This window comes from Lampris incognitus, chromosome 5 (genome assembly GCF_029633865.1).
Source record: "Lampris incognitus isolate fLamInc1 chromosome 5, fLamInc1.hap2, whole genome shotgun sequence".
Classification (NCBI taxonomy): domain Eukaryota; kingdom Metazoa; phylum Chordata; class Actinopteri; order Lampriformes; family Lampridae; genus Lampris; species Lampris incognitus.
Window position 1 is genome coordinate 42298884 of NC_079215.1, and position 22655 is coordinate 42321538.

General features: G+C 42.2%; 1 protein-coding gene across 2 annotated transcripts in view; it reads left to right on the forward strand.

The window, feature by feature from the left end:
- grk4 (G protein-coupled receptor kinase 4) overlaps positions 1–22655 on the forward strand; it is an 89549-nt gene that overhangs the window by 45198 nt on the left and 21696 nt on the right. For both annotated transcript variants that reach the window (XM_056279621.1, XM_056279619.1), the window contains exons 6-8: positions 8245–8337; positions 9802–9865; positions 11633–11773. In XM_056279621.1, the coding sequence (XP_056135596.1) occupies positions 8245–8337; positions 9802–9865; positions 11633–11773 (298 nt within the window). The remainder of the gene's footprint in view (positions 1–8244; positions 8338–9801; positions 9866–11632; positions 11774–22655) is intronic.

The window sequence follows — 22655 nt, forward strand, 5'->3', positions numbered from 1 at the left end:
AGACCAAGGATTATTACACAGAATACACTACTTGTTGCTCATTCACACACACACACACACACACACACACACACACACACACACACACACACACACACACACACACGCGCGCGCGCGCGTGCATGCATACTTGCATGCACACAAGTTTGTTTTTCTATATTTGTCAGGACCCCTCATCGACTGCAATTCATTCCCTAGCCCCTAACCTTAACCTAATCATCAGAACCTTAACCCTTACCCTTATCTTGACCTTATCTTAATTCTAATCTGAAAGGGATAGTTTGGTTTCCGGGGTTTGTACTATGTGCCCTTCTACATTGTCAGACAAACTTGTAGATACCCTTTTGATGTCTTTACGTGCAGTTCAAAGGTACATTGAGCGATGCGCTTAGCTTTGCTTAGCTTATTTGTTGGATGTCTACCAGAATCATGATCAACTCTCAAAAGAATGGAAATACATCTTAACTAAAGCCCGTCATTAATACTTTTTACTTGTTGGCATAACGTTATAGATTTTTTTTTTGTGGATTCACCCCCCCCCCCTTTTTTTTTTCTCCCCAATTGGACTTGGCCAAATTAGCCCACTCTTCCGAGCCCTCCCGGTCGCTGCTCCACCCTCTCTGCTGATCTGGGGAGGGCTACAGACTACCACATGCCTCCTCCGATACATGTGGAGTCGCCAGCCGCTTCTTTTCACCTGACAATGAGGAGATTCCCCAGGAAGATGTAGCGCGTGGGAGGATTACGCTATTCCCCCCTCCACCCCGACCGACCAGAGGAGGAGCTAGTGCAGCAACCAGGACGCATACCCACATCTGGCTTCCCACCCGCAGACACGGCCAATTGTGTCTGTAGGGACGCCCGACCAAGCCGGGCGTAACACGGGTATTCGAACCGGCGATCCCCATGTTGGTAGGCAACGGAATAGACTGCCACGCTACCCGGACGCCCTGCGATATATATTGTTATTCATTGTTTTCATAAGTACATGCAAAATCCTAAAAATTAGATTATAGTTTTGAGCTATTTTTCCATAATATGCATGTCCGTGTTCCATAGTGGAAGAAGATGTATCATATATCTCTTCTTCTACAGCATAAAAAACGTTAAGACTCACAAGTCAGTCTCTAAACGCTTCGCTTAACTAGAGACTGAGGACGATCTCCCAACTTCATTGCTAAAACTTGGTGGAAACAATTAGGGAGTTTAAAAAACCCCGCCTGCATTGCAGAACCAATCCAGAGTCTTTAGTCAATTTTCCCTCGGGGATAAATAAAGTATTCTGATTCTGATTCTGATTAGGGCGGCCCTTCATATTGTGGCGGTGACAGGCAGAAGTCGTGTACTTGTAAGCACTGTCGTACCAGCAACAGGTGCATTATAGGATGGCTCAGCTGCAGTCACTGAAGAAATCCTGCACCTCCATTATCGACAGCAAAGGGCATATTACCAGCACCATACATTTCTGTCCCTGTGCGGACAACAAGTCGCAGACAGTCAGCCAGGCTTGATAGACCAAACTTTTCCCATAACCAGTTGGTAAACAAGCCGACACATCTTTCTTGGCCCGGGTTAAAAGTTTTAAACAAAGTCGCTGTAAATCCTTAACTTCACCAATCTTGTGGACTGAGGATATGTTTGATACAACGGAATCAAATATTGTAAAGTTTCTTGGGTCATCCATTTTCAATGTTTTAAAAAGTTCTCTTTGTGTTGCAAAGTTATCTGCTATATCTGTAGTTTGTTTCATGACAGAGGAGGATGGGAGGAGAACATCTTTTCCGATCAGGTGTGTCCTAGATTTCCAAAGCAGTAGGCGTAGGTTTGTTAGCGGCTGTTCTCACCACTGTTGTAGCAACTATCTTGCAATTAGAAGTCCCCAGACATTGGAAGGCGGAGATCTCCGATTGTCTGGTATTGTGAGACTAAAAAAGCATTAACAATTGGCTTCAGAGATGGTGTATTATCCTTCTCTTGAGAGGAGCTGCTAATGATCCCGGTAGACACCCAGCAATTGAGCCAACTAGGCTAAGCACACTGTTCAACGTATCTTTGAACTACACGCATAGACAGAAAAAGGTATCCACAAGTTTGTCTGACTGTGCAATTAGAACACATAGTTAAAACCCCAGACCCCAAACTATCCCTTTAACCCTAAACACAAGTCGTAACCCTAAAATTCACTCTTGAGGAAGTGAGGACAGGCCACAATGTCGTCACTTGGCAAAAATGCCCTCACTCTTAAGGTGAAAAACTTGTTCCTCGGAAATGTTACTGAACATACAAAAACTCAAACACACACACATAAGATTTAAGCAACTTTCAGACAGGAAGAAGCATACACTGTGCTCACTGCTTGGTCCAGCGTACATTTGGAGACACAGCTCACACCCAGTGGCACTCTGGGCGCGGTGCTCGGGGACCAAAATAAGCAGGTTTTCTCGAGTCCAGTAAAGAAGAAAGTAGTCGAAAAGTAGAAAAATCTTAGAGGAAAAAAAGGCATGACCATTTAACTCAGTATCTTGTAAAGATAGGTCTGACAGGATGCGGAAGTGGGGCAGGTTAAGCTAACAGCTAGCCCATGCAGACTGGCAGTTCTGACAGTCATCCTGGCTGGTGTTCGTTCTATTGGACAGTGATTTTTTTGTTGTTGCTTCGTTTGGATATATGTGTTAGCTTGACTATATGTGTTCTTGCAGTTCTTGAAGTTTTTTGGATGTGTTTTTGTCTTTGTGTTGCAGTGCTGTGGGCTGGGGGAAACGATATTTCGTTTCCTTTCATGTACGCAAGTACATGAAATAAAATGACAAATAAAGCGCTCCTGATTCCTTATATATTTATTGTGAATATACCATAACCACTGGTCATATATATTGACTTTAAAATACTGCTTTTAATCACACCTGGTGTGCCCACTTGGTTGTAAACTTGCATCCATGAGAGAGAGGCCTTTCCTACTTTGGTCCCGATAACTTCGCAAAGATGGGTCATGGAGCTTGGGGAACTCTGATGTTTATAAAATCAAGGTCGCCATTTTATTTGGTCTGTTTCACAACTTGTTTTTATTGGAACTTTGGGAATTTCGTCACCACGCACAGGATAAAAGTTCAACTCGTTTGAACTTTGGATGCAAGGGCGCCAAGCTCCGCACTACGCCCACGCTTTGCTCTGCCCAGGGACTTACTCGGCACAAGCCATAGGAAATAATGGGATTTACAGCACAGTGGTGGAGTTACCATGTCCTATCAGTAGAACTTTAGGAATGAATTTGGAGTGGATCGATATTGTAACACTTTCACTTTACCATCAGTGCAGTGAAAGCTCAGTACAGTATTAGATATGTCTACAAGAACATATAATCATTTTGTCATATTGTATTTACCATAGAGGATGAGATAGGTGGGTTTTACTGTGTTAGAAAACATCAGATAAATTGTCAGGCACCATACTGGCAACCCCCAGGTTGTTTAAACTCTCTAATACACTGGGACTAGCAAACACTAAGAACTATTAGCACAAATGCTATTTGGCCCAGCTCATGCTACAGCACTCAGGTGTATAGTCTTACTAGGTTCTGTGTATGAGGCACACAGTAAAGACCACGTCAGTGCAACATGTTTCAGCAAAACCAAGCCCAGTTCCCTCAGTCTGGACAAAAGCTTAATTTTTGTGCAACTCACTGAGCGTTCTCTGGGGAGAACTGGAATCTGCTCATTGAATTTCGGGACAGGAGGAAATTTTGTTGGGGAAACACTCCATTCTGGTCTTGGCCTGTGTGTTCATTAGTCAGACAGTTATGGATGTGCAGAAGAAATTAACAAATACAGTGTCGGATGTAGAAGGATGTGCATACACACTCAGGCAGAGGGAGGGTCAGTTTTGCAAGTTTATGGTTTCTGTTTGACTGTGAAGCTGAATGTGGCATCACATTTGGTTAGCAAAGCAGACACACACCCTTCTGTCTTCTCTATGGTGTCTAAAGTCTCTTTCTCTTTGTCTATGTTAGCATCTGTTTCAACACCTCCCAGTGGTCAAAACTAGAGAGCACAGTATGCCAACTCTTATGTTACATCTTCCCTAATGTAGAAAGCACATTCATTCGTGAAGAGGTTCTTGACTGGACTGAATCAAAGGCTGCAAGATAATGGCAATGTACAGGGATTGAGATACAGAAATTGTTAAGAAGAGAGCAAGAGGGTGAAAAGGGGAAAGGTGAGGAGAGATGGAAAGTGCTAAGGAGAGGAGAGAGAAAGGGAAATGGCAAAGTGTTAAAACACAGGCACGTGTTTGGGCTGCCAACAGCTTTGCAGCAGTTAAGATCTTTTTTGAATGGAATTCCTGTTCGAACTCGGCCATCACTTCTTCCACTATCCGTGTCGTGTTCTTTATGTTCCGTTGGGGAATTTTGATGATTCTTATTCTAACTGGGAATTCCAACTCTGGGTTTAAAAGAAAAACCATGTAGGAAAGTGTGGTGCTGCACGTGAAAATGTAAAAAAAAAAAAAACGACAGAGACCTTAGCGGTAATGTCTTAGCTCACTAATTGTGTCCTCTGCTACAATGGAACACAGGATTATGTCATCTGGAGAGGAGAGTTAGTGAGTACCCAGTGTACCACGGTGTGTTCTCCACAAAGATCTTGTGCTGAGTTTGCTCCTCTGTTCTTTTTCCTCTCTCCTTCTTTTCAACAAAAGCCATATTGTAGCTGTGTTTATTTCTACTCCCAATGCTGTCTGTCTGAGGCTCTACTCCAAGCCAGACAAAGCAAGGCTCTTCCTGCTCTGAAAGCTCTCGTCACCAGGTATCCTGGACTGCTTTTAACTTCTAAGACACAGTGAAGCCCACTGGCTTTATTCATGTGGGTCACATATGTGTTGGGATGAACCCACCTAATCCTTGAAGAGGACCAAATTTAACATGGGCGTCTGTTTGGGAAGGTGGGATGTTCAACATCATTGATATCCATGGGATACATTTTAGTATGATTGTAGTTTTTAGACATTGTAGATATTATTGAATTAATCCACAACCGACTGTGACCCATACATGTGAATATATGCTATTCAGACTACTACTGCTACTGCTGCTGCTGCTACTACTACTACTACTACTACTACTGCCTTTTTAATGCCATATTGCTATGTTCAGAATTGAAATGAACAGCAGCTGTGAGCACATTTTGAACAGGAATGAGCCATACAGATTGCAAATAGATAGGTATCTCAATATACAATGCTTTCTGTCGTCATGAATGTAGTGAGTTGCATGTACATTGACGCAACCCTTTAACCATTGATCATCCATGTTGCCTTTCACACAGGTTTTTTTGACATTTCCAAATTATGCAGAGGAATGGAATCATCACATGATTTTTTTTGCTTTTTGTCTTTCTTTTCTATTACAAATATTCTTTCTGCTCACAATTGTCCTTCTAACTATACTTAGCACAAAAAGTAAGGAAATGTGTGTTTGGTAGATTATTTCTTTGTTGTAACAATGCTTCTTGGCAATAAATCTTATACCGCTGGAAAGCCTGTTTATTTCCCTTTTAAATGGTGCCACATTTGTAAGGAACATGCATTTGTGGGATGAGCAGCGGAGCTGAGTATGTGGGTTGCGCCCATGAAAAATTTGCCAGATCTTCTCTGCCAATGCCAAACAGCTTATTTTGCTGTTGCTATTAACTCTTGTTTTGAGCTTCTGGTCCCCCAGGTGCTGACAATCAGGTGCCTGATAGAAGATTTATTGCCAAGAAGCATTGTTACAACAAAGAAATAATCTACCAAACACAAATTTCCTTACTTTTTGTGCTAAGTTTATGAGTAAAACTGTACCACTACTATTAACGCCTAAAATTAGATATTATCATTATTGTTATATTTGCAGCTTTGATGATGATGATGGTGCTGATGACTTTAATTATTGATTTCAACTTAAGTCCTGGAGGCTTAACTAAATAATTTTGAAAGTTTAACTCTTTGTAAACTCAAAATTTGTTTTCATGGTCTTAACGTAGTAATTTTGAATTAAAGATATCAACGTATTCACTGTTTAAGATGCCTTTTATAGAGAAAGGTATGCCACTTGCACAAAAATGCAAAACCCTCGGAGGCGATAAGTCGATGTTGATGTTATTCTGTTTCAATAAGTTATCCTTTCTGTATATTCTCAATGGGCTGACCTTTTTTTCATGCAGCAAACATTTGTTTTATGCAAGAGGCCTTTTAATCACTAGAAGGTCAAGATCAATCAAACGACAGATTATATCTTTAGGTATGATATTTGGCAATTCTTTTACCTTAAGGAAATAGTGTAACAAAGAACAGATAAGAAGTGGTAGTTAGGATATAGCGGTCATGAGCCCCACCATAGGACCACAGTTGCGGTATTTCACAAATGTGCAGTGCTGTGGACAAGTCCTGCTGGTCTCAGCCTCGTAATGTGTTCCCAGCAGGTGTCATCAGCTCTGTTAGTGAGTGGGTGTGCGGGCACACTGGAGGGACTATTCATGAAACTTTCCAGCTTCAGACCCATATTGAGTAAATTTAGTCTTAACGGTGACACCCAGTCCTGTAAAACATACTATAACTCCAATTATGTGTGACGTGTGAACCCAAGAGAAACAAGCCAATGAATCTTTGACGATAACTATTGGTTGGATTGGCTCCTACCCTATAGTTAAGCACATCAGGGGCCTCATTTATAAAATGTTCTTACACACAAATTTGTTCTTACACACCCACGGATTATTTTAGCTCTCAAGTTTGTCTCCTAGAGAAGACATAGAGCCTGGGTAAATGCTGAATTTGGACATAAACTGGCTAACATTGATATCTTTGCAGATCTGGGTGATTGTTGGTTGCAAGGGTTAGACAGTAGATGTCGTCAGGAGGGGGTTTACAAGTAACCGTCAGGCTTCCCTCATGCCCGTAAGAAAAATTAGAGGGCTAAGAAATTTCACAAGTGTGCAAGAACAAATTTGTGTGTAAGAATATTGTATAAATAAGGTTCCCCCACACGAATGAACCCATAGCATCAGTATCACTATCCTTAAGAAACTCCTAGCATTTTCTTTGCTTTACTTGCAGCTTTGTTGTCCTGCATTGTATTAACAGAACATAAACCCAAAATGGACACTTAACCTCTTAAAAAGCCATTTCCCAACCAACCTATTATACATGTACAAGCTTGCTCTCGATCATTCCTCCTCACGATGCATAGTTTCAGAAAGTAGACTTCATAGTTCATCAATCTCAGTACAGTTCAGTTCCTTCCACTTGAGCACAGCAGTGTTAAATTGTGTGCACTGTTTGTCCAAAAACATCTGTGGCCGCAGGAGTGTAAGAGGATACTTACTACTAGAGAGTCTGGCAGGGTCAAATCAAAGACACAGGTTCTAACAACTCTCAAAGGAATTGCAGTTGACTTATGGTCAAGAGATGGCGGGTCTGTGACCTTTCCTGGCCCTTACTTCCTCACAGCGCAGCCTTTTGATGTTGTCTTGGGTGACAGTTGGAGCCTGTTCTCCTCCTCAGGGCAGGAATGCTAAAGGGTTGGTAGCTTCTGGATGATTTTAGTGTGGTGTGCATGCATGGATGTGGATATGTGTGTAGTTTTGAGTGGAGCTAACCCCTTTTGGTGACAGTAAATAGTCAAATGGGTTTCATACGCATGCATACCCATGTACGCACACATGCATGCACCCACACACACACGTGCACGCGCACACCCTGTCTCACGTGTCCAGCAAGGTGAGATAAGATGTTCCATTTGAACTCCTGCTCTGTTGAAACGTGCTTTCCAGTATCCCTGATGTCCTGGTTGAGTGGAATGTTCTCATTCAAAGGCGTTTTTTTTTTTTCATATTTCACGGTGGTTTATCAAAACGGTATTTTTTTCCGTCTTTCCATTGAGAATGTGCTTTGAATCGTAGGGATGACAGCACAACACAAATGCACACTCACTCTCATACATACTCACACTCATACATACTCACGCACCAACTGTTTTGACTTTACAAGCAGTCTAATGAAGAGGACGTGTCTGTTATATGGAACATTTACAACTTTGACCGGTTTTGGTTTACAAGTTTTTCCTCTTTGGGGAAAATCGTCGCTCTCTCTTTCTGAAACATCAGTCAAGACAGCATATATATCCTTTTCTAGATTGACATCGTAATGGTAGATATTACGGTCTTATCATTGAAATAATTCCTCTCCTTCCTTCTTTGTGTTTCTCTCCAGGATAGTTCGAGAGTATCTGAGCGGAGCACCCTTCTCCTCCTATCAGGAGACCATGTACTTCTCCCGCTTCCTTCAGTGGAAGTGGTTGGAGAGGTGTGTATTTAATATGAGCTGTTCCATTGGCCAACGTAAACATATCAGCCATCCCATAGGCTTAAATGACTATTACAGCTTGCAGAATATTCACTTGAATACCTATTAAATGGTTGAGAGTAATGGCCTTTGTTTTAACTTATTGTATTATTTTTCTTGACAGCTAGTACATTAGTGTCTTTAAGGCATGGCAACACTGGAGAATATTGTCTTCAATATATAGTAATATTGGTGATCGCATACATAAATGGTATAGAAATAAAATGGTTGCCAGTGCCTTTTCCACTGCTGAACAAATACACATGATTGGACCTGGGTTTTATCCATCGATGTTGTAGTATCTTGGTAAAGTTTTTCTACAAGGCATATCTGCCCGCAAGCCACAAAAACTAAGCCTCCTCTTCATCGTCGCTACTACATGTCTTTATCTGCACCATGCAATTTTTCCTGGGAGAGTCTGAGCCAATAATTACCACTAAAATGAACTGGTACAAAAGTGTTCATGATTTGGATATTATATGGATTAGCAATTGTCTTCAATATGCCACTGATGGAAAGTATCAAAAAGTATCATATGTTACAGCATGGTGTTCAGGATTGTAACTTGAAGTCTGCTCGCATACCGTTACATGGGTTTGACAATGCCACCTCACTTACAGTCCAATCATTAAAAACAAATCTAGTGGGGCGTCCGGGTAGTGTAGCAGTCTATTCCGTTGCCTACCAACACAGGCATCCCGGTTCGAATCCCCGTGTTTCCTCTGGCTTGGTCAGGCGTCCCTGCAGACACAGTTGACCATGTCTGCGGATGGGAAGCCGGGTGTGGGTGTGTGTCCTGGTCGCTGCACTAGTGCCTCCTCTGGTCGGTCGGGGCGCCTGTTCGTGGGGGATGGGGAACTGAGGGGAATAGCGTGATTCTCCCACGCTCTACGTCTCCCTGCAAAACGCCTCACTGTCAGGTGAAAAGAAATGGCTGGCGACTCCACATGTATCGGGGAGGCATGTGGTAGTCTGCAGCCCTCCCCGGATCAGCAGAGGGGGTGAAGCAGTGACCGGAATGGCTCAGAAAAATAGGGTAATTGGCCAAGTACAATTGGGGAGAAAAGGGAGGGGGGTAAAAAAAAATATACTGAGCCTAAGATTGTAGAGGAGAAATGAGTGAAATATTAGCGCCAGAAAAGACGGTACTTTCACTTAATGTTTCTTTTTTAGAATGGTTAATAATTGATGGTATTCTGCATGATGGCAAGTAAGTGAACAGGGAGGAAACATCAGCCGTCATGTAGTATAGTACATTATTCTGTCTGCAGCATGACATGGTGTGAGTGGATGATATAACTTCTCACTTTTTCTCTTTCTCTCACTCCCCTTCTATTCTTGTGTCATGAACACTCTAACCTCATCTTTTCACATCTCTCTCTCACTCTCTCTATCACACTCTTTTTCATCTTTTCCTCCTCACAGGCAACCAGTAACCAAAAATACCTTCAGACATTATAGAGTACTAGGAAAAGGTGGATTTGGTGAGGTGAGTGTCACTGAAACCTGGGGGAAAAAAAACAACGTCTTTTTGAAGGGAGCCACGTGTGACTTCATAAGCTTTTAAGTTGTCTTGTTCAAATTAAACTTAAAACACAGCAAAATGCATGCATCGATTGGTAAAATCTCCAAAAAATAACCAGCGCAGCATAGTATTATAGATGGACATTTTATCATTGGCTTGATTTGTCTTTGTTAAAGCCAGCACACACCGCTGCAGAAGCAGAGCGCTGAGTCAAATGAATTGAGTCAAGCACCGCCTATAGCACACACCGTTCGTCAAATATGAAAGCTGCTATATTCTGTGTACTGTATTCGGCACCCCTCTGCAAAATCAGCAACAAAATTTTTACCATAACAAACGGGAGTCTTTAGGGGCGGTGTTGCCTGGGAGTAGGATGGTGTTCTGGGAAGTCACAACTTGTTAAATAGCGTTGACTTGAAGCTAGGTGTCCTCATTGAGGGGGCTTTATATTGAAATGAATAGATGGGATCTTGACTCATGTCAGCCGATGACAGTGTGTGGTGGCCTTTACAAGCGTCTCCCATGTGAAAAATGCAAGTGAAGATTTGGGATAATTTTTAAAGCATGTTTGGCCTGTTTGTGTGTTTTTTGATCAGAATCAAAGTTTCATTATTCAAAAGTATTATGGGGGTCCGGGTGGCATGGTGGTCTATTTCGTTGCCTACCAACACGGGGATCACCGGTTCAAATCCCCGCGTTACCTCCAGCTTGGTCGGGCGTCCCTACAGACACAATTGGCTCTGTCTGCAGGTGGGAGGCCAGATGTGGATATGTGTCCTGATCGCTGCACTACGCTGCACCTCTGTTTGGTCGGGGCACCTGTTTTGGGGGGGGGGGACTGGGGGGAATAGTGTGATCCTCCCACACACTATGTCCCCTTGGTGAAACTGCTTACTACAGTCGGGTGAAAAGAAGCGGCTGGCGACTCCACATGTATCGGAGGAGGCATGTGGTAGTCTGCAGTAGTGCTGCACGACTTGGTGAAAAAGTCATATTGCAATTATTGTGGCCAATATTGTCATTTGCAATTGCGATATAACAAATTTATACATATAGAAATAATACAAATATGTCATGTTGCCAGCGACTTTCATTTCGCATGTTTTACACAGTACGCCTTTCTGCTCAATGTCACCTAGCTTAAATCCAAAATATTACCATATAACAGAGATCGCACTTTTTTTTTTTTTGCTACCAGTTCATCAGCGTTAACCTGCTCGTTGTCATCGGTATCCATTTTTCCATTCTTTCTGGTCTGCACACAGCACACCGTATAGTCATGTGACCATAGACTGCACATGCTTCACTGCCTAAACAGAGACTGATTGGTCATCTCTTATATGCAGACTGAACACAAACACGTTCACACATGCACATTTTATTGTTTAATTAAATCGCAGCTTTTTGCAGTTAAAAAATTGTACAGGCTGACATTGCGATTGCGATTAGATTAATCATGCAGCACTAGTCTGACCTCCCCGGATCGGCAGAGGTGGTGGAGCAGCGACCGGGAAGGCTCAGAAGAGTGGGGTAATTGGCCAGACACAATTTTTGGGGGGGGGGGGGATTATCATGCAACAGGAGTTGGATTTTTTTTTTTCCTCACATAATATAATGAAATGTTAACGGTAACAAAGATGTCTGTCAACCATACCTTTCATACCCCATTTGTCATCGTGTCTCTGCTGCAATCACGTAACCTTACCGGCCTGCTTGCTGCTTGTTTTTTAGGTTTGTGCCTGCCAAGTGCGTGCCACCGGTAAGATGTACGCCTGTAAAAAGCTGGAAAAGAAACGAGTGAAGAAGAGAAAAGGTGAAGCAATGGCACTAAACGAAAAACGCATTTTAGAAAAAGTTAACAGTAGTTTTGTAGTAAGTACTACCTTTTTTATTCAACCCTTTCAACAGAATACTTGTTTGTGTGTGTGTGTGTGTGTGTGTGTGTGTGTGTGTGTATCATCAGCATGCCAGTGTCTGTTTTTGTCAGTTTGTGTGTGTAAAATCAGTGGCAAATGTATTTGGACAGTTGATTGATTTATTTTTTTTTGCTGGAAGCTCGTCACATTCTTTTGTATACAAACATGTATATGAGGCAAAATTTCAGATTGCATCCTTGATGTAGCTTTTAAAACCATCTATCAAGAAAAGCCAGTTGTAGTAGTGAGCAGTTTGTGCCACCTGCCTACCAACCCCAGTTTTTAGAGTTTTCTCAGTTTGGGTTTATCCAATGTGACTGTAGGGCCCAGAAGTCATTACTCACTAACCACATGCACCTTTAAACCAGTGGTAATTGATCATGTGTCAGGGGAAAAGCCGTGTGTATGGGTCTATGTAACTAAACACTGCACCAGTTGACTTCATTAATTAGCACATCTTCAACCAGACAGGGAGGAGATAATTGGTCAAATAAGCTCATGCGGTGTGGGGTTGTTATGAAAAGCCACATTCACTTGGCTGTCCTTGCTACACAATGAGGTAGATATGTGACTATTTCATATCCACTACAGTGGATACTGGAAATCGGGAATCAGGAACAATTTATTGTCATTTCTTTCATGTACTTGCATACACAAAAGATACAAAACTCCATTCCCCCCAGCCCACAGCAGTGTGACACAAAAGACAAAAACACACATCCCAAATTTCCCAAAAACAAAACCAAAATCATACAAAAACAAAGCAAAAAAAAAAAAAAAAAACCCCACTAATGATTAACAACACAGTCCATTCAGTGCAACATAGTCCAAATATTCCACTGTCCAGAGAACGCCAGCCAGCCAGGATAACTGTCGGAACTGCTGGTCTGCATTGCTAGTAGTTAGCCTAGCCTGCCCCGCTTCTGTGTCCTGTCAGACCGCCCCCGGTGTTTCCTCCTTGGGTGCAGCTCCGGCCGTGGTCCCTGGGTCCACTGGGTGCAGCAGACCAAGCTGCCTCAGCCGATCCAACGCTAGTTCTCCCAGCCAGACACCTTCAACACACCTCCCCGCACTCCCCACAATGACGCTAAGAACATAGTCAATGCTAGGCGAGGCCGCCACCAGACCACCCTTGGTGTTATTGGAACTGCTGGTCTGCATGGGCAAGCAGTTAGCTTAGCCTGCCCTGTTTCCACGTCCTGTCAGACCGCCCTTGGTGTTACCTCCTCGGGCGCAGCTCCGGTCAGGGCCGTGGTCCCTGGGCCCACAGGACACAGCAGACCAAGCTCTCCCAGCCGATCCAGCGCCAGCTCTCCCAGCCAATAAATTGCAATTTAAAAAATGACTCTTTAAATTGCAGTTTAGTTAAAGGTCTCATGAAGCGGCGTTTTGAAGCACCGTGAACCTTTGTGATTTTACATTTATCGGAATGAAATGGAACTGTCAGGTGGGTTTTAGCGAGGGGAGGGGCTTTGATTTGACTGACAGCCAATAACAGCCGGACCTTCTTAGAAGAATGTGGATGTCAATATGTTGCTTGCTAGTTTCAGCTTCGTGGTAGATGATCCCTCATTTTCCCTCAATTACATGCCCATTCATTAGGCGTTTTTTTCTCGTATATGTAATTTAAAGTTGGGTGGTGCACATTTTTTAGTTATGGAGTCAGTGCAAATAACTTTAAAATTATTGTATTTTTCAGGAAGAGAAAAACAATATTCTTACAAAAATGTTATTCTTATAAACACAACAAATGATATATTTTGTGGATTTCTAGGACGTAGTATTGACTAGATGTAAGTTAAGTGTAGATAATAGATAACAAGAATGACAGTACATTTTTCATTTCATGGTTCATTTTAAGTTTATTATTCACATGGTAATGGTAACAATCAGATAAATGGTTGGACTGATTATACCAAACTGAAATTTGATGCATAAGCATGTCAGTACTAAATTTAGTCAAGATATAGCAGCAGATTTATTCACAATGATAAATACCGGGTCTGACAGTTGCCTAATATGCATTTTTGGCTAAGTATGGAATTTTTTGGGGGGGGGGGGTTTACGGCAAAAGCAATCGATTTCACTCCTTAACTGCTGTATATAACTGTAAATGAATGCCTGTTCGTATTTCTCTTGACTTTTTTTTTGCTCTGAAATGCATTGTATATAAATTGAATTTACTAAGATTGTAATCCCATTTGAGTACTTGCGTTGCCATCAGGAATCAAATTGCAATACATCTGGAAAACATGTGAGGTGTGGGTCTGTTTCCACTTCATCTGATTGGACTTGAGAAAGCTCTCAGGTGCTGGGACAGGAAAGGGAAACTTAGTCTTGGCTTAGAGTTGTTTTTCCCAGAAAAAAATATTGTACCAAAGACAAGAAAATTACAGCAAGTGCTTGTTAAACATTCTTGGAACATACAGAGGGGTGGCTGTTTGGGTTAGCACGATAATTTTGTCTGTGTGTGTGTGTGTGTGTGTGTGTGTGTGTGTGTGTTTGTGTGTACTGAGAAGAACATATATGTGATATTATCTACCTACGTATAACAGCATGAAACAGAGGTATTCCCATCAAATGGGAACAGAACAGAATAGATTAAGTCTAATGGTAGTTTTGTCTAGTGTGAGTTGGCGGAGAAGTCGTTTTTTTGATGCAGCGTGAGCTACATTGTGTGTCCTTGTTTTGAGTGAGTCATTGCAAAAGAGCGTACTGTATCTGCGCACGGACACGTGCACACACTCGCACATATGCACACACACAGCGGCTGGATTTGGTTTGCAATCGAGCCTCAGACGTGCAGATCTTGTCACCTGGGATTTGCACATGTTGTAAGTTGGTGTGTGCATTCTCTCAGCTGCAGGCAGAAGTGATGGCTCTTCATGTACCTCTACCTACAAGAGCAGTTCTGTTGCCTAGCAACGCTGAACAAACAGCAGTCGCAAAGACAAGAATTCAGCACTCTCTAAAACTCCTCTTTTCTCTCATTTGCTGTGTATTTCCCTTTTCCTTTCTCTAATAAATGTGGTGTTCGTCAGTGTTGTTTTAGCGCAAAACTACACCGATGCCCCGTTCAATTAGCACTGCACTATGTGTTCTTCTATGTGCTGCAGGTGTGTGTGTGTGTGTGCGTGTGTGTGTGTGTGTGTGTGTGTGTGCGTGCGCGCGTGTACATGTACGTATGTGTGTATGTTTTCATCTCCTAAGGCCAGGATACTGCGTAAGACTCGACCTTGAGTGTGCATGAAAAACGGGGCAGAGTGACCCTGCTCTGTAGTCTCCTACAGCAAGTGACGAGGGCAACACCCACTGTGGCTCTGTTACACATCACACTTGCTGCACTCAGCCCCCACTTCACTAGAGCTGCTCGTTGACGACCGGTTTTTGTTTTGAAACTCAATCGATGGCTAAAGAAAAAAACCTTTTCCAGTATGTGTCTTTGTTTTAATGTGAGCACATTTCATTAAATAATGGGAAAGAAGATTTACTGTTTAACATGTATGGTATGAGTGGACCTATCGGTTTTCCACTCCAGTACTTAATGCCTGTCAGTGCGTGATTATTTTTCAGTAATAAACAGCCTGAAATAAATACTTCATGTATCGATTAAACTGGTTAGTAAACAGTAATTAATTTGCTAATAATCCTTTAGTAAGTCCTATCAGAATCCAGTAATTGATCTTTGTGCTTCTCTATTCTCATAATGTCAATCCACAATTAATTTATTTGATTTGATTTTCTTCTTAGATGTTATGCATTCAGAAGGCTATGTTTATGAGAGCACACAATACAAGAGCTTTTATATTGTTTACATCATCTCAGAAGAAGCAGTAAAACCAGAACTAGGAAATGTTCCCAATTTACTTTGATAGAAAGGCCCATATTAATTTAAGCTATTGCAATATGAAAGAGTAACTAAACCCTAGAGCATTTTAGGGAGTTTTCCAGCATCTACAAGTTAAAAACCATGTAAAGGTTAAAAACATGGCAGGCTGGTCTTGGTACTGTGTGATGTTAGCATAGCAGGATAAACACAGCTACAGATAATAACGTTAATAATGATCAATTTGATTTCGATGTACCAGCACACCTATGAGCTTTGAAAGATAGACAGACAGACAGAACCAGCACTAACAGTTTTCAATACTACTGTCAATACTGGTTCTTCGGTACTCCTAAATCAAACAGAGCCATTGTGTTTTTGCTGCTATGCTAACATCATAGAATATCAAGAACAGGCTGCTATGTTTTAACCTTTACATAGTTTTTAACCTGTAGATGTCAGCAAACTCATTAAAATGGTCTTCAGTTTAGTTACTCTTTAGGATTATTGGTGCCACTTATTTTTATCACATTATTTTAAGCTCATTCATCATCCCCTTTTTAAAAGACCTAGAGGAGCCAAGGAATGAAAACTAACTGAAACAAAAAATTTAGTGGAAATCAATGGGAAATTCTTATCATGCCTTATGTTTATATAACTGCTGTTTTTATCTTTGACCCTGTCTTGGAATATTTTTGACGTTCAATCAGCATCTGAGACTACATTTTCCACTAGTGAACTGTACATTTTGGGCCTGGCCATTCATGTCAAAAACAACCTCATAGAACAATCGATTCAAAATCAGGCATAGATACTACAGAGAACAAAAAAAAAAAATCACCACAGCTGCATGAAAAACATATGGTAGAATAGCACCTTATTTACCAATGCAAAGGCAAAGCCAGTTGCTCACAATCTGAGACGCTAACTGCACTGACAATGTATGACAAAGGTATTGCTTATGTGTCAACAAAATCCAGCTAATTTTCTGACAATATGTAAAAATTATCAACTAGCCTTGTATGCAGCAATATAAAAACGATGTCAATCACTTGTACTATTTTTTTTATCCCCTCCCTTTTTTTTTCTCCCCAATTGCACCCAGCCAATTACCTCACTCTTTCAAGCTGTCCCAGTTGCTGCGATCCGGGGAGGGCTACAGACTACCACATGCCTCCTCCGATACATGTGGAGTCGCCAGCCACTTCTTTTCACCTGACAGTGAGGAGTTCTGCCAGGGGGACATAGCGCATGGAAGGATCACGCTATTCCCCCCAGTTCCCCCTTTCCCTCAAACAGGCGCCCCGACTGACCAGAGGAGGCGTTAGTGTAGCAACCAAGACACATACACACATCTGGCTTCCCACCCGCAGACACAGCCAATTGTGTCCATAGGGATGCCCGACCAAGCCGGAGGTAACACGGGGTTTCAAACCAGCAATCCCCGTGTTGGTAGGCAACGGAATAGACCACTACGCTACCCGGACACCCCTAGTGCTATTCATTTGAGGATGAAATCCATTTACATTACTAACCTGAAAGCCCATCTGCAGAAAGGATGAAGATACCTTGCTTTTGGTTGGTTAAGATGCAGAGCTTCCAGTGTTTACCTGAAGCTCTACATCTTTTAACGACATCCAGCTTTTCTTTAAATTCATCTTAAAAAAGGTGAGAATGATATAAATCCTCAACAATATCAGGTTCTTCTCTACCTGTTTGCACTTTGGCGTCTTTGACTTTGCTGTGTTGTTTCCCAGTTAGCAATACGAATGTACAGAACCCTGGGACCATCTGAAAATACACTCCCACAGGCTGCAAAATCAAATTTGATTGGTTGATGAAATTGTCGATCCAAAATTATGCTCTCATTCATGTAAGTGAGGAAAAATATTCGACTTCCTGAGATTAAACTCAGAATTCTGACTATTCTCGGAGTGCTGAGATTAATTCAGATTCCGATTCAGATTCAGACAACTTTATTTATTCCAGAAGGGCAATTCAGTTTTTACAATCTACCCAGACCATACACAAACTCACAGACAAGTGGCAATCATCATTATATTAGAGACAAAAGACAGCTCAGTACATGGGCAAGAAATGCACACTGTCACCCTCATGTGGCCCTGCATGCAGACTCACATGAGCAACAGGCGAAGGGCAACAATTCATATAAGTTAAAAGCAGGGCCGGTCCTATGCTATTCTGGGCCGGGGAGCAACCATCGCTCACCCCCCCCCCAAAAACCCACAGACATGCACGAACGACCGTGACAACCACCAACACCCATAAAGCCTAGGCCTACACACGCACACATACACCACACAGCTGTGTGTGGGGTGAGCACAGGCTACCAGAAGAAACAACCAATTCAAAATAATATCAACCACAGGACACAATTACAAGCAACCATGCCACAGCGGGCTATTGTAAAGTCCTCCTCATTATCTTACCTTAAAACTTTACGCGTCGTGTCTTGACCACTGCAAATGTTGCAATTGTGTCATTGTAATCCACCTGTCTTGACACACGGTTCTCGATGGACAACACAGCCAATGCAGACAGTCTTTCTTGGGACATCGTTGATCTCAAATATGTCTTGATCAATTTCAATTTGCTGAAAGAGCGCTCTGCACTTGCGACTGAGAATGGAATTGTAAGAAATACCTGGCAAGCGGCAGTAGTGTTCGGGAAAGGAAGTTTTCATGTCCAAACAACTTACAACAAAAACAGAAGACGGCATTGGCAGACTTTGAGTAGACTAACCATGGCCGAGGTACTTTTAGGGCACCGACTGTCCTGGTGTAATTAGCTGGTGTGAAACGACGGCCATCCGTTTTAGGGAAATCCAAATCGGTCACCTGCAGTGGTTTATTTCTGACTATGTCCGTTCTGATGTCATCATCATGCATTCTGTCTGGCCACTGTGCAGGATAAAATAAGTCAAACTCACGCTCCCCATCACTTTCGTGACTTCCCTCTTCCTCGACAGAGTCTCAGTGGTCGTTTGCATTCTCGATAGCGGTGGAGGTGCTAGCACAAGCGCCACGGTCGCTGTCCACTCCGGTATCCTTTGCTGCTGAGTTAGCACATGTGGGGGATGTGCTAGCTTCATTGCTATCCACAGTATCCTCCAAGTGTTCTGCTGCCCGAACGTTAAGCCAAGCACCGTATACCTTCTTTGCGTTTTCTGCCTCTTTTTTGTATTTTCTACCTTACGTTTCTGTACTTTTCTTTTCTCACAACCAGATTTGTTTCCAGACATTTTTTTGGTTAGTAGAACCGAATTTCACGTCTTCACCATAGGCTATACTAACTCATGGGGGAGGGGGATGACGACACAACTTTTGATACATTTTTGAAAATAAATCGTTATCAGCCAATAGGGAAACTGCCAGGAGGAGCAACATACAGGGCCTCTTTGCACTGCTGAGACACACAATTAACAATCACTGCACTTACAGCAGAATTAGCACAGAAAGGTTTTTTTTTTTTGGCCCCCCTCCAGACCTGGGCCCGTTGCGGTTGCTACCCCCGCAGAACCGGCCCTGCTTAAAAGAATAGAATAATAAATAAATAAAACATTCTAAGGTGCATTGCATGTCACATTCCCCCACTATAGTCAGTGAACGTACAGGCCCACGAGCCATGCGAAAAACAAACAAGGTATAAACCAACTATTGTGGTTTAAAACAATATAAAGCATTTATTTAAAATGACTACTTTCGGCATTTAAGATAGCAGAAGGAACGAAGGACCTAGAATAGCAATTCATTTTCCTAGGGGGCGCTTTATAGCGCTGGCCAGGGCATTACAGTGAATTCACTGGACAGGATGTGGTCAGATTGGCTAATAATTCCTTTTTGCTTTCTGGGCCGCACGTTTCTCCCAGAGGGAGCACAAGTCTTTCTGCTGGACTCTGATTATTTTGGAGCAGACCTTAATGATTACTGTTTAGGCTATTCCTGTCCTTCACAGTCAACCCATTAAACCAACAAATAGAGGAAAAAGTTAAAAGGCTTTCAATAAATGACTGGTAAAAATACATAAGATGGTGTTACAGACATTAAAGGAGTTAAGCTTCCGCATTAAGTGAATTCTTTGTTGTCTTTGAGTCTCAGAACTCAAATCTTTTACATGACCAGTCTTCTGTACATAGACCTGAAAAAATATTCTAATTGGTTTAATTTTTCTTCATACATGAAAAAAAATCGAATTGTACAGTTTTATTCAAAATTTCAAAAAAACGTTGCCTACCGACATGGGATCTCTGGGTCGAATCCCTGTGTTACCTCCGGCTTGATTGGGTGTCCTTCCAGACACAATTGGCTGTGTCTGTGGGTGGGAAGCCGGATGTGGGTGTGTGTCCTGGTCGCTGCACTAGCGCCTCCTCTGGTTGGTCGGGGCGCCCCCTGGATAGGCAGAGAGGGGGCGACCGGGGCAGCTCAAAAAAGAGCGGGGTAATTGGCCAGATACAACTGGGAAGAAAAAGGGGGAAAATTGAAAAAAGAAAAAAAAAAGAACAGAAATAAAAATTTCAAAAAAATTCAGATAGTTCATTCAATTCAATTCAATTTATTGTCATTAAAACCAATGTGCAGGCACATGTTAAAAATTAAATGAGGGCTGTGGCTTCACCAAACAGTGCAAGACAGACAGACAAACACAGCAAACACAGTATAAGATATACACACATATGAAGACCATCTCTCATATGTAACAGTTTATAAGCAAATTTTTCATATATCATATCATATATCACAGTAATATAAGGTGATCTAACCAATAATAGCACATAATCCATCTGAGGATTTAAAGGGTCTGCTTAGAAGGTCTTAAAGGGTCCAAACAGATCACCACTGTGATTTATTTACACTTTTGCAATTCAGCAGTGGGAGAAAATGGGGTATGTAGAAAAATCCAGGAATTCCCTACTTGTTATTCCCACTAGGAGGCTGATTTGAATGGGTTTTCCCAGACAGTATCTGGTAGGCAGCACTTTCACTCAGAAAATGAGAATGCCGCTTTCATTTGGCCACCTTCTGCCCTTCGAAGCACTTTTCACACTGACCATGCAAATTCAACCCCTTTGCCATCAAGCCCATTATTTTCTATAGGTTGCGCTGTCTACTTGTCCAGTCGAAAAGAAATGGAAGCATCAACAGGAGAAATGGAAAGAAAAGTCATGTAAAATCTGATTTTGCCAACCTGCAAATCCTGAACCTTTTGTCAAAAACATTAAAGTTCAACTAAGACAGTATGGTGCACTGTTTGCAGTTAATGTCCATGCAAACAAAGGTTTGTAGGGAGAGTCATATAATTTTCTATTTATTCATGACCAAACAGTATTGTAGATACAGTATTGAGATTGGTTCTAGCATATGGGATATGGGATGTCCTCATTACAAAACCTAATGGAAGACGTGGCTATGTTTTGCACACTCGTAGTTATCCTCCCCCCCCCCCCCCCCCCCAAAAAAAAAAATTGGGACATGAAACAGCTCGTACACAGAGCAGTCATATTTTACAGTTACAAAAAAATTGAATTCTTGGGCGTCCGGGTAGCGTAGCGGTCTATTCCGTTGCCTACCAACACAGGGATCACCGTGCTGGTAGGCAACGGATGTTAAAAATCATGTTAGGCCAACGGTAACGTTGATGGTAGCAAGCGCTGGTTGACAACACTGCCTCAGTAATGGCTCACTAGTCAGCAACGTCATCCATTCGTCAGTCTGTTTGACTTGTTGAGTGACAACCGATTTTATGCATGTGGTTAGCCTGGCATGCGCTGAAATGATTAAATCTATTCAAACAGTTAACATGGAGACCCATTCGGCTGTGTTGATATGCAAAGCCTGTGTGCTGTTCAGAGGCTCTTGATTCATTCCCATGTTGTAATAATGGAAATGGTAATGTTAGGTGCAGGAAAATAACTTTGTAGTTTCTGGTGACCATTCCACTGCTGTCGACAATCCATTATCTGCATACCGACTAAGCTCTGTCACTGGTCTGCTTGATGTCAATAGTCTCAAACGGCCTATGTCAAATCTTTTTGTAACTTGTGAATAAGTTAATCATTGTAAATCACATTTCGGTGGCCTTATGCATACGAAATAGGTAGCGATTGTACAGAAAACGGCTTGTGTTCTATTGTTACAGGTGTCTGAAATTCAGATTTGACCAGAAATGTAAAGCGCTTTGAGTGGCTGCTGCAGCTAGAAAAGCGCTAACCCCTGAATTTAGACACCGATTGGCTAACACTGATGTCTTTGCAGGCCTGGATGATTGCTCGTTGCAAGAGGTAGACAACAGATGTTAGGAGGAAGGAATTACAAATAACCATCATGCTTTGCTGCTGGCTGTCAGACAATCTTCAGAGCTAAAAAATTCCATGGTTGTGTAAGAACAAATTTGCCTATTGTAACGATTGATCCATGAGGCTCCAGGGTTGGTAGCTGCCAGAGTCAAGTCAAATATATTTACAGCCTCGGACGGCTTTCCATCCACACAGTTAACACAGTAAGAAACAGGTAGATACAATAAACAACAATGGGTGACACCCTCCTTCCTTAGAACATTGATTTGGATGAAGAGGAGAGAGAGAGGAGGAAGTAATGGAGTATTGGAGGGGGATCACTCTACCAGAACAGATAGACATGCATTGGATGCCAAGTGGGCAAGGTAGACAGTTTGGTAAAATAATTCAGTGCTTTAATGAAAGTACTGTATTACTACACTGTGATAATGAAACAACACAAAACAGAAAGATGGATGCTGGGATAGCTGTGCATGTAAAGCCTCTTCCAAATACATTGCCACAGAATACCACAGTCCCAAGCAACATCACCAAGAGATGGCCATGTAACCTTGAAAAAGGAATAACAAAGGGGCGTCCGGGTTGTGTCGTGGTCTATTCCATTGCCTACCAACACGGGGCTCACTGGTTCGAATCCCCATGTTACCTCCAGCTTGGTTGGGTGTCTCTACAGACGCAATTGGCTGTGTCTGCGGGTGG